Here is a 13,524-nt window from a genome sequence, read left to right on the forward strand (position 1 = left end):
TTAGTTGTGAGCATGTTCAGAGCAAGAAGTAGTGCCTAGCATTCAGGAGAACTGTTCTTCTCAATCTTTGCAGCACTACGGATGTGCACATGAGCTGTCCAGGACACTGACTAGTTTTATCTGGTGGACCTGAGGAAGGCACAAGTGAGTGCCGAAACGTATTATCCTACTGTTGTGTACTAATAAAGTTGATTTATCCTGTGTATGGCCTGTGGTTATTCAGACATAGTTAAGCAGAAGCTCCTCTTAGACCCTCTCTTTGTTCCACCTCTTTATTTGATTGCTTAAAGGGTACCTCTCATCAAAAAAACTATTGATATATTATAGATTAATGTATGCAGAATAACTTTACAATTGCATGTTATTAAAAAAAATATACTTCTTTCTACTTAATTTTCCACTTTGAAGAAATGACCACTAGGGGTCTCCCTACCAGTCCTGGCAGCAAGCATTTCAGACTCATGCTGGAGTCCTAAACACTACGAGCTGCCAGTCTGCTTTGTTCACAAAGGAGAACACTCAGAGCTGCCAGCCTGCTTTGTTCACAGCCTGTTTGGCTGTGAACAAAGCAAGCTGGCAGCTCTGAGTGTTTAGGACTCCAGCATGAGTCAGAAATGCTTGCTGACAGGACTGATCGGGAAAAATACAATAGAAAGAAGCATATTTTTCATTAACATTCTATTGGAAAGTTATTCAACATTCATTAATCTAAAATATATCAAAAGTTTATTTGATAAGAGGTACCTTTTAATCTTCGACAATTTCACAAAGCAGATGTGCTGGTCACTTTAAAGTCATGTGACAGGTGACATGCATATAAGAGAAACGAAAAAGAGCAGAGAGCCTCATAGGGTAACATTGTGTGGTAAGGATAAAGTGCATGTACTGAGTAGGTAAGGTTATCACCTTGTTGTGTTGTAGGAAGACACAACATCTAGGAAAGCCTTATAGATCCACTGGTCAGTGTGGTTCCAGTAGAGGGAGCTGCAGTTTAAACAGGTTCAGCCGCCAATCCCCAAACACAGGCTGGCGTAGATACGACAACAACATACCATCAACGATAAAAAAATATCCTTTATACTGTGCTGGTATCCTGCAGGATATGGAACTCTGCAGACGGAATAGTTGTGTTTTTACTGTCTATGGAAACCTATCTTTGACATCTGCAGAGTTCCATATTTTGAGGGTCCCAGCACAGTATCCAGGAATTTTTTTCTTTTTGATGACATTACCATCCTGCAGAACTGAAATGGATGTCCACTGGCATGTAACATATCCAGGGATGTAACCACTGGACATCAGTAAAAACCATTGTCTGGGATCATCTGGAGCAAGCCCATCAAATGATAGAAACAGCCATGTCTAGAAGACAATCCCTTTACATGTCAGTGGAGGGTACATGTGATTATTTTAGTTTTCAGGATCTTAGAGAATGCCAACATTATATACTACATTATATAGCAATTACATCAATAAACAAAGTTTTACAGTATTAAGATTATGTTGGTTTATATGAAAGACTCTGTATAACACTTTTTTTTTCTGACTAGCGCTCCTCACCTTTGTGAACTGTGCATATGTGAAGTGGGGAACACGGGTCCAAGATCTTTTCACTTATGCCAAAGTACTGGCGCTCATCGCTGTCATCATTGCTGGAATTGTGAAAATCTGTCAGGGTAAGCTATTGGTGATACTGACTAGAGGTTAACACAGAAGGCAGATCCACTGAGTACCAGTAGGGCACATGTAGCAGATATTTACCTTAGTCAGCACAATGGTTTATTGGACTGAATTGTTATCTACATAATGACACACAGGAAGAAGTCAGTATCTCACTGTGTGTGCTATCATCTTCCACCTTAACAGGAACGTTTATGCAGTTTGCCCATCTTGTCAAAGTCAAAATTGACTCACACAGTTGTAAGGTCACAAGATTATACTCAACAAACAGCATGTTTATCAAACCAGATCAGATCAACTTCACATCACATCACTTACACAGCCACTGAATCCTTTTTCTATTTATATTATATTGGGTGATAAGTTACAGTGACAGTCAGCAGTTGTATAGGGCACACGCAGTATCTCACATAAGTGAGTACACCCCAGGGGCGGACTGACAGGTCCGGCACTCAGGCACTGCCCAAGGGCCTTGACCTGAGAGGGTGCCCGCTGCTGCCAGCACCATTTTTTCTTTTTTTTTTTTTTAAAGGGGTTCTCCAGTGCTTATACATCTTATCCCCTATCCAAAGGATAGGGGATAAGATGCCTGATCGCGGGAGTCCCCCAGCTGGGGATGCTCGTGATCATGCACGCGGCACCACGTTTGTAATCAGTCCCCGGAGCGTGTTTGCTCCGGGTCTGATTACCAGCGACCACAGGGACGACAGCGTGTGACGTCATGCTCCGCCCCTCAATGTAAGCCTAGGTCACACGCCGCCGGCCCTGCAGTCGCCCGTAATCAGACCCGGAGCGAATGCGCTCTGGGGACTGATTACAAACGGGGTGCCGCGTGCATGATCTCAGGGGTCCCCAGCTGCGGGACTCCCGGGATCAGGCATCTTATCCCCTATCCTTTGGATAGGGGATAAGATGTGTAAGCATCGGAGAACCCCTTTAAGTTACATTCCTGTCCTGGCATGCTTGATATCAAAGTTTTGCAACAGCTGGAGGCACCCTATCAATCTCTCTGTCTGTCTAACTAATATCTATCAGTCTCATATCTATCAATGTATCTCAAGATTCCATGTTATAGCTTCTTATGAGGACTAAAAAATAGTGAATAAAATATATATTTTTTTTATTTAATCAATGTGAATAATCCCCTCCTCGATAACAGTTTGAATCACAACCATTTTCCAAATAAAATATTGTAAACAAAAATAAACATATGTGGTATCGCCACGTGCAAAATGTCCGTTACTTGAACCGAACAGTCAATGAAATTATTAAACAGTCATAAAAAAAATACCAAAGTCCAGAATTGCTGATTTATGGTCACTTCATATATCAGAAAGAAATGAATAAAATGCAGTCCAAAAATCGTATCACAGCAAAAATGTTACCGGTAAAAGCTACAGATCACGGTGCAAAAAATAAAAAATAAAAGTGTTATAGTGGTCATAAGGGGACAATTTTAAGCATACTAATTTTCTTACAAAAAGTTATAATTATTTAAAAACTAGTAAAATAAAATAAAACCTATTTAAATTGTACTGCATTGCATAATGGTACTTTTTATTTTATTTGGTATGACCAAAAATTTTTTGGGGCTTTGTTTACCATTTTGTGGTAAAACTAGTGATGTCATTACATTTAGTCCTGCAAACAAAAAATCCTCATTTTGATCGGTAGTTGAAAAATCACATTTATTGTATGTGGGCAGAGCATTTATATGGATGTGGCTTACATATGGGTGGGCAGAAGAGGGCCCCATGATCATCTATTGCCCGTGGGCCCCATGAGTTGTCAGTCAGTCTTGACCAGGGCTGTGGAGTCGGTAGATATAAATGTTCCGACTCCGACTCCCCAGTTTTTTGTACTTCTGACTCCGACTCCCCGACTCCTCTGTATTAATATGCAAATATATTTTATACATTCCTTGAAGGAAAGAAAGGCAATATACATGTCATTACCACAGGACTACTGGCTGGGAAGCCAACAGTCTACTGTATTGAACAGTTTAAGCCCACCAAGTTCTTCTAAGCTCTTCTAGCAGAGAAAGGTAGTTGGGCAGAAGCTGCTGCCTTCTCCTTTTTGTGTGCTGATCTGCTTCTGAAGATAGGGCAGTGGGAGGATCCAGAAAGGGGCATTTATTATAAAACATGATTTCCCTAGTAGAATTCCACAGTCATGTTTAAAGTTTAAGCTAACAATCGGAGTTTACAAGTTTTTATAGTCTTAGCTGAATGACAGCAGTTTTTCCAATGGTTTACAGCTTCAGTCTTGAATTATTGACTAGGGATCGACCGATATCGACTTTTTAGGGTCGATACCGATAAACTGTGACCTTTCAGGCCGATAGCCAATAACTTATACCGATATTCCGGTATAAGTTATCGGCTCTGCCTGTCCTGGGGTCCTCCCTAGTCCAATACCCACTGCCCCATTGCCTCCCCCATCCCCGGTATTATAATTACCTGGGCCCGGGGTCCGCGCTACTTCTGGCTCCGGCGGCGTCCTCAGCTGTCACTGTGCGCACTGACAGTGACGTCGCGTTGAGGACATCACTCGTCATTGTGCAGTGCGCAGGACGCTGCAGGGCGTCGCAGGAGCCAGAAGTAGCGCAGACCCCAGGCCCCGGGAACAGGTAATTATAAAACCGGGGATGGGGGAGGCAATGGGGCAGTGGCGGCGGCGGGCTCTGGCCGTGGAGGCGGGCCGGGGGGGTGGGGCATTATCGGCAAGATAATTGCCGATACCGATAATGTCCAAAATTGCGATTATTGGCAGATAATATCGGCCAAACCGATAATCGGTCGATCCCTACTATTGACCCTCCATTCACTTCACTTATACAAGTGTCTCTAGTCCTGCAAAAAACATATATACTTAATCCCTTATCAGTGAGAGGCTAGGTTAACCATGGGTTCCCTGTACCAGCAGAACACAACACTATGGAAAGTATAAGTATTGCCGCTCCTAATTGTGTGTTGAGTGCCATATAGTGAAACACATGAAAAGCATGCTTCTTCACGGTCACTTAACGAGTTCGTTTTGCGGTTACGTGAGGCACTGCATGCATTGGTCTTTATTCTTACAGTAGAGAAGTCATTAATTATAACTTTTTGTGAATTGGGACATTCCAATCTAAATTTAGTAGGAGTCGGAGTCTGTGCATTGTTTGCCGACTCCAGGTACCCAAAATTTTGTCCGACTCCTCGACTCCGACTCCACAGCCCTGGTCTTGACACCATCTGAACCTTGGTCTCATTAGACCACAGGACATGGTCCAGCAATCCATGTCCTTAGTCTGCTTGACTTCAGCAAACTGTGGGCTTTCTTGTGCTCCATCTTTACAAGAGGCTTCTTTCTGGGGTGACAGCAATGCAGACCAATTTGATGGAGTGTGTAGTGTATGGTCTGATCACTGACAGGCTGATTCCCCCCCCCCCCCACTCCTTCAACCTCTTAAGCAATGCTGGCAGGACTTATACATCTATTTCCCAAAGAGAATCTGTGGATATTGTGCTAATCACATGCTTTTCCTTCTTTGGTCGACCATGGCATGGTTCTGAGTGAAATCTGTCCTGTGAAACTGTTGTATGGTCTTGCCCTGTTATAGCCTAGGCTATTTTTATGTAGAGAAACAGTTGTTTTTTTTCACATCCTCAGAGAGTTCTTTGCCATGAAGTGGCATGTTGAATTTCCAGCGACCAGTGTGAGAGCAATAACACAAAACGTAACCCCTTAACGACCACGGATGTAAATGTACATCCTGGTTCGGCAGTACTTTGCGCACCTTTGCACATTTAGGTCCTGCGTATGACCGCGAGCATCGGAGCGGTGCTCGCGTCATACATGGCAGGTTCCGGTTGCTATCAGCAGCTGGGGACCCGCCGGTAATGGCCGACATCTGCGATCACGTGGATGTCTGCCATTAATCCCTCAGATGCAGTGATCAGTACAGATCACGGCATCCGCGGCAATGCGCATGTTAAAATAGATGATCGTTGCCGCGGGGATCCGATCATCTGTAATGGTGGACGGAAATCTCCTCACCTGCCTCCGTCCGTCTCCTCGGGTCTTCTGCTCTGGTCTGAGATCGAGCAGACCAGAGCAGAAGATGACCTATAATACTGATTAGTGCTATGCTCTATGCATAGCACTGAATAGTATTAGCAATCAAATGATTGCTATAGATAGTTCCCTAGGGGGACATAAAAAGTCTAAAAAAAAAAAGTTGAAAAATGTAAAAATAAAAAGTAAAAAAAAAGTGAAAAATACCCTCCCCCAATAAAAATGCAAATTGTCAGTTTTTCCCATTTTACCCCCAAAAAGCATAAAAACATTTTTAATAAACATATTTGGTATCCTCAGTGCACAGAGCCTTGTTGCTTGAGTGCCAGGACTTACTACACTTACTACGTTACAGGAGTCTATCCTAATTAAGTAGATGGACCCTTCATCTGTGCTCCCACATGCTATTCCCCCACACTGTTCCCTATATAATAGTTAGACCATCTATGCCCAACCATAATAAGTCCCCCCATCCTACCCTGGATGTGTGGAGTAGCACTTCCTCATTAGATTCTGTCTGCTCCATATAGTAATAAGTACCCTTATTCACTCACCTCTGTGTTCTATCTGCTCTCCTGGTGCACATGCTGTTGTTAGTTGTGCTCAATCGGGCATCTAGGGCATAGTCCCTAGGTCCTTGGGCAGGACCCTTCCCCTGTGGGTATTGTGATTGCTACACTCCTGGGAATATGAATTAAAACATTTTATGAGAAATTTAAATAAAGATATCCCCTTGGTACACACATGAAGACTTGGTGCCCTACCTCTGGGATACCAACTGATCTACAGTGTAGAGTGTAATGCAGAGTTTAATCCCCAAACCTCCTATTTAAAGTCTACAGTCTTTAAATGGATTGGATATGTTTTTTGGATACATTATCGGAGCAGATTTTTACAGTTTGCGGTTCTCATTCAGAGTCTTACATTCATTTCTGAAGTTTAGGTTGAATATAATACTGAAATAATGAATAAATAGGAAGACAATTCCTATACTTACCCAACTAAGTATTGTGCGGTTTGTTGTGCCCCTTCTTCTTTTCTTTCATACGTTGCAAATAATGACCATCTGCTACCTTATAATGGGAACAGATACCAGATGAGCACTTTTACCTACATTTACATTATAAAACAATGGCACAGCTGTGCTATTGTCCTGTAATGAAAAGCCAGGACCCTTTGCTTGTCCTTTCCTTACTCTGCTGTCATCCATCTGTGCTACAGATGACAGCGGAAGTGAGAGCTGGCATCAAAACTGGCCTTATACAGGGAGATGGTAGTATATTGGGTATATACCTATCTGTACATAATATACAAAAAGAAGGTTATATCTATCTGTACATGTATCTCTGCCAAAAATCTACATAATCCTGCAGATATCATTGTTCTGATCTTTACTGCAGTATAAAAATACCAACTGTGTTGGTGCTAAGACAAATGTGGCACACTATAGCTATTATAACTTTAACTGTGTTGGTTGATTTAGGGGTCACAATATTTTACTATTTTTACAGGATTATATCTTACATTCTGACTTTACTGAAATGCTTGTTTTTGCATATTTTGCACATAGATAAGTACATTTAAGGGGTACTCCAGTGAAATTTTTAATCAACTGGTGCCAGAAAGTTAAACAGATTTGTAAATTACTTCTATTTAAAGAGTAGCTCCCACCATCCATTTTTTTTTCTGTCCCTAACCCCTTCCCTGCCTTTACATTTTTTATTTACTATATTAAAAATGCTTTTTTGTCTTCCTGGTAGTGTGCTCACTACCATGCAGACTCCCCCAGCAGGGACAATGTCACTGATGTCTGCTGGGGCCGACACTTCCGCCCTTAGTTCACTATACAGGGTGCCTCCAGCTGTTTCACCACTACAACTACCAGCTTGCCCTGACATCTACTGGCTGTCAGGGCATGCTGGGAGTTGTAGTGGTGAAACAACTGGAGGCACCCTGTGTTGAAAACAATAACTTTGTTAGCGCCGCGGTGCTACCCCGAACCCCCTATTGAAATCAATAGTTGCCGTATGCCGCGGCACTACCCCGAACCCCGCTCCCCCCCTGTTGAAATCAAAAGTTGCTGCAGCGCTACCGCGCTACCCCCCCCCCCCCCCAGCCATACCCGAGTGCAGAGCAGCAGCAGCCTGTAGATGCCAGGAGGCGGGGCTGGCGTGTGAAGCCAGGGAGCCAATGCGCTCTCAGGTCTCGCTCCCCCTGTCTAATTGACAGGCAGGGAGCGAGCGCAGGCTAAATGAATTAGGACCGATCTGTCTGACCACAGTTCTCTCTGCTGACACCTCTGTCCCTGTCAGGAACTGTCAAGAGCAGCAGAGGTTTGCTATGGGAATTTGCTCCTGTTCTTGACAGTTCATGAGACAGACAGAGGTGTCATCAGAGAGCACTGTGGTCAGACAGAAAATAAATTTAAAAAGAAAAGAATTTCCTGTGGGGCATAAAGCAGCTCATAAGTACTGGAAGGATTAAGATTTTTAAATAGAAGCAATTTACTAATCTGTTTAATGTTCTTGCACCAGTTGATTTAAAAAAAATGTTTTTCACCAGAGTACCCCTTTAAACATTTTGTAAAATACATAAAAGACTAAATATTTACATGCATGGCCACGTATAGACACATTTATTCTGTGCCCAGTCTTTTGCATGCTGTAGGAATGTAGCTTTATCTTATCAGTACGCTGCTCAGTGTCACACAATATCACAAATGCTGTAAGATTGTTATACGAAGGGGGCTTTTTTGTCACTAAAGATAAACATATTGTTTTCCTGAATTGACAAATGTACTTGAGTTTATTAACCAGAATATTTTGTAGCAGAAATCATTACAACATATAAATGACATTACTACTTATTGCTCAGTTAACCTTAGTCTCTCGGTTTTAGGTAAGACCGAGAATTTTGAAGATTCGTTTGAAGGTTCCTCCTATGACGTAGGGAACATTGCTCTGGCCTTGTATTCTGCACTCTTTTCCTACTCAGGATGGGATACTCTCAACTTTGTTACAGAAGAAATAAAAAATCCAGAAAGGTAAGATTTGGGAACGTAAGGGAGATGCAGAAATTAAGGCCCCATAAGTAGTAGTTAGGAGGGAGGAAAATGATCATAAAGTCGTCGGATAAAATGTGGCTTTCTATGGAGTCGAATACTAGTGGTTAAGACTACATCTGCAATGCCTATAGCTTTGCCACAGATCAGAAATGTGACTACCGCAGTACACACACACACATATATATATATATATATATATATACTGTATTTCTCTATCGAGACCATTGGGGGACGCAGACCGTGGGTGTATCTTGCTGTCTCTAGGAGGTGTGACACTATGGTAATAAAAAAAGTCAGCTCCTCCCAGCAGGATATACCCGCCTTCAGGCTCTGAGCTAATCAGTTTAAGCTTAGTGTCTGAAGGAGGTGGACATGGGCTGGATTCTCCAGTCCAGGTCTTCTGTTTTTTTTATTTTCCTAGTATAGGGACGTGTTAGTTTTTTATTCCCTTTTTTTTCCGTTTTCAGGTGGGGACTCAGGAACTGCGGTTCACTGTTTCCCCATTGCATATATGCACTGTTAACCCCCCTCGCCAACGGTCAGCGCCTGGGTGGTACCTCGTGGGTCCGGGTCCCCCTATTTTCCTGCTCGCCTCGCTTGTGCATAGCAGCCAGGCATGATGCAGGTAACTAAAGCTGACTGAAGACTTCACTGAAGACTTCATTAGGTAAGTTCTTCTGACTGAGGTAAGTACTTTCCCTCTTTCTCCTCAGCGCCGGCTTACTTTAGTTTTCTCCGGCAGTCTCTGCCGGCGTATTTACCGCCCGCTCTGTTCTCCCGAGCGCATATGCGAATGACGTGTGCGCTCGGGACAAGGAGCGGGCGCCATTACAGCTCCTTCTCGGCCTGGTTTTAGCTCCGTCCACAGGGCTGTCAGAGCTCTTCTGAGGCGCGCATCAGCCTCCAATCAGCGGCGTGGGCGCGAATTTCAGTCGGGGGGGGGGGGGGGGGGAAACTAGTTAGTGCCTCTACCATTGACCGTCCCTTTCTCACTCTAGCTGCATGGAGCTGTTCTCCTCTCTGCAGCTACCAGGATACGTAGACTTATTTGGTCTGTAAACACTGTAGTACCTAAATGCCTAGCTCTGCCGAGCCCACTTGCCTTGCCTGCTCCACTGCTCCCCCAGACCCCCTGGTACCCCCTGATGCCCTTTCGGTCCCGGTGGGTTCAGCCGCTCCGTCACCCTGGGTTTCTCCCTGACCCAGTATATGGCTGACTTGACCCAAGTCTCCCGTTCGGTGGCTGAGGCCTCCCGGGTAGTGGTGTCCACCCTGAAGGGGTCTTCCCTGTGCAGGACCTCTGAGAAGGCCCGCTCCTCATCCCCTCATGCTTCATGCTCTCACAAGCGTACTAGGGGTGCCTCGTCTGACTATTCCATTGAGTCTTCAGATAGACGTGGGCGTTCCCCTCGTGGGTCCCGCCCCCCCCTGTCATCTGGGCACAAACGTCGCTCCTCCAGAGGACATTTTCGGAATCGCCGCTCTGCCTCGCCAGAGCTGCGTACCTGGTCAGGGTGGCCCCCCCCTCCAGGACTGCCTCTACTCATTCACTTCCCCTGGTGAACTGGTGGACGAGGCTTCCGAGCCGGCATCTGACTCAGAGGACTGCTCGGACTCAATTGCAACGGTGAACTCATTGGTGACAGCTATAAGAGACACCTTTCACCTAGAGGACCCAGGATCTTCGGATGTCTATCCAGAAGTATCCTTTCATCGTGCTAAGCCAGCACCTCAAAGGTTCAGCTCTCACGCTGACTTTGACGACATTCTGGAATCTGCATGGAAACATCCAGACAAGAGGTTCCCGGGAATCAAGACAATCCAAGAATGTTATCCATTTGTCAAGGACTTTGTCGCTAAGGTGGTTTCCCCTCCCTCAGTGGATCCACTAATCTCCCGGATCTCTAGGGCGACTACACTGCCTCTGGCAGTTGCCGCTGCCTTCAAGGATCCCACGGACAAGAAGGTAGAATCCTTAGCGAAGTTTTCTTCTGGAGCAGCTGGCTCTTCTCTTCTTCCCATCTTCGCCTCGAAATGGGTGTCCAAGGCCCTGTCGGAGTGGTGCCAAAAGCTCCATCAGGATATCTTAGCGGGATCCCCCCCAGAGGATCTATCTGCTCTGGCTCTCCAATGCTCTGAAGCTGGGGACTTTCTGTGCGCAGCTTCCATATAGTCAGGCCGTTGTTCTGCCTTGCTGTGGGTCACTTAGCGGCTCTCCGCCGCTTCATGTGGCTTAAGTTTGGAATGCGTATGCCGCTTCCAAAAGGTCTCTCACTGAGCTTCCCTTTATGGGTGGCCGTCTTTTTGCCAAACGCCTAGATGAGATTATCTCTTAGGCAACGGGAGGTAATAGTTCCTTCTTACCTCAAAATAAGGCTTGCCCTTCTTCCCAAAGGAAGTCCTTTTTCCTTTCGGTCATTTCGGACCTCTGATTTCAGCTAAGGGTCCGGGCAGGCGCCCTCGTGGGACAAGAAGGCTCCCTCGTGCCGGGCACGCCAGCTTGGAAGTTGGACTCCAACCGGTCCGGCCGTTTTGCACCCAAATCGGGCAACCGCAAGCCCACTTCTGCATGAAGTGAGGCCCCCACCCCACTCTGCTCTGGTGGCTCCGCTCCCCCCTTCTTCTCCAAGGGCGGTCATTTCTTCCCCTTCTCTGGCAGGTTGTTACAACGGTTGCCAGCCTGTCGGGCTGGGGCGGCGTGTTCAGGGATTGGACGGTCCAGGGACTCTGGTCTCCCCTGGAGACCCTTCTTCCGATAAACATATTGGAATTACGGGCAATTCTTCTTTGTCTTCTTCATTGGGAGTCCCGTCTTCAGGCCCGTCCTGTCCGCGTTCAGTCGGACAACGCTACGGCCGTGGTGTACATAATCGACAGGGCGGTGCTCGCAGCTCGGCAGCCATGGCCGAGGTGACCAAGATTGTCACCTGGGCGGAAAGTAAGGTTCCGGCCATTTCGGCATTTCACATTCCTCAGTCGGTCCTCCCCGACCCCGGCAAGTGGTCTCTTTGTCCGGAGGTCTTTGCGCAGCTCTGCGACCTCTGGGGCTTTCCGGACGTGGACCTCTTCGCGTTCCAGCACAATCAGAAGATCCTTCCATTTGTGTCCAAGTCCCGGGACCCTCAGGCTCTGGCCGTGGATTCCTTGGACGGGGTTCGTCCTACCTTATCTGTTCTCTCCTCTTCTGCTCCTTCTTAGGGTGCTGAGGAAGCTCAAGGCAGAGGACGTCCTCGCCTTTCTGGTTGCTCCAGATTGGCCCCGAAGGTCGTGGTACGTCGGCGTAGACAGGCTCCTGGATGACGCTCCTCTGCGCCTTCCGCTCCACCCGGACCTACTCTCTCAGGGTCCTCTTGCCACCACAATTTACAGTCACTGCTTTTGTTGGCGTGGCGCTTGAGACCGCGGTTTTGAGGGCCTGCGGGTTCTCTTCCCAAGTCATTCACACCATGCTCTAGGCTCCTAAGCACTCCTCCACACAAATTTACCACCGTACTTGTTGGTTTTATTTTCGTTGGTGTGAAGCTCAGGACTTCTCCCCGGTGACCTTCTCGGTTCCCCGTCTTCTCTCCTTTTTTTGCAGTCGGGGTTGGAACTGGGGTTGTCTCTCAGTTCCCTTAAGGGTCGGGTTTCGGCCCCTGGTTTCTATTTCTCATGTCCGTACCTTCCTGCAAGGAGTGGCGTATGCTGTTCCTCATCGGTCACCTTCTCCCCCTTGGGACTTGAAATTGGTTCTGAGTGCCCTCCAGGGTGAACCCTTTGAGCCCCTTAGAGAGGCGTCTCTCTGCCTCCTTTCTTGGAAAGTGGCATTTCTTGTTGCTATCACCTCCATCCGGAGGGTGTCTGAACTGGCATTTCTTTCCTGCCGTTCTCCGTTTCTGGTGATCCAGCAGGACGAGGTTGTTTTCCGGCCAGTTCCTTCCTTTTTGCCTAAGGTGGTCTCGGCCTTTTGTCCGGCTCCTTCTCATCCTAAGGAGCACTTACTACACAAGCTGAATGTAGTTTGGGCTGTTCGGTCTTATCTCTCCATCACTTCTTTGTTTCGTCAGTGTGATTCCTTTTTCGTCCTTACGGAAGGTCGTCGCAAGGGACTACCTGCTTCCAAGGCCACCATTTCTCAGTGGATTCGGTCCGCCATTGCGGAAGCCTGCCGCTGTAAGGGGAAGATTCCTCCTTTCAGGGTTGTGGCTCGTTCCACACGTTCTTTTGGGCTTCCTGGGCTCTCCAGAATAGAGCCTCAGCCTCGCAGATTTGCAAGGCGGCTACCTGGTCGTCTTTGCACACTTTCTCGAGTTTTTTCCCCGAGTTCATACTTTCGCAAAGTGTTGCAGGCGGCAAAGGATCGGCCGTCTGCCTGATTACTTATCTGCCCACCCAAGGGACGGCTTTGGTACGTCCCACGGTCTGTGTCCCCCAATGGAGCCGATAGAGAAAAGGAGATTTTTTTAACACTTATCGTAAAATCTCTTTCTTGAAGGATCCATTGGGGGTACACAGCTCCCGCCCTTTGTTTTTTTTCCTTTGGTTCTCTGTCCGAGGGTGTGTTCAGTTATGTTTTTTCTTCTGGTTCTCGGACAGTTTTGGGTTTTTCTTTGCACTATTGGTCTCCTATTGCTCTGGAACTTATACTGACTAGCTCAGAGCCTGAAGGCGGGTGTATCCTGCTGGAAGGAGCTGACTTTTTTTATTACCATAGTGTCACACCTCCTAGAGACAGCAAGATA

General features: G+C 46.3%; 1 protein-coding gene across 6 annotated transcripts in view; it reads left to right on the forward strand.

Moving 5' to 3' along the window:
* LOC130277007 (Y+L amino acid transporter 2-like) overlaps positions 1–13,524 on the forward strand; it is a 37,781-nt gene that overhangs the window by 11,458 nt on the left and 12,799 nt on the right. For all 6 annotated transcript variants that reach the window (XM_056527174.1, XM_056527179.1, XM_056527188.1 and 3 more), the window contains exons 3-4: positions 1,551–1,676; positions 8,638–8,782. In XM_056527174.1, coding sequence (XP_056383149.1) covers positions 1,551–1,676; positions 8,638–8,782 — 271 coding nt within the window. The remainder of the gene's footprint in view (positions 1–1,550; positions 1,677–8,637; positions 8,783–13,524) is intronic.

The sequence above is a fragment of the Hyla sarda genome, chromosome 1 (genome assembly GCF_029499605.1).
Source record: "Hyla sarda isolate aHylSar1 chromosome 1, aHylSar1.hap1, whole genome shotgun sequence".
Taxonomy (NCBI): domain Eukaryota; kingdom Metazoa; phylum Chordata; class Amphibia; order Anura; family Hylidae; genus Hyla; species Hyla sarda.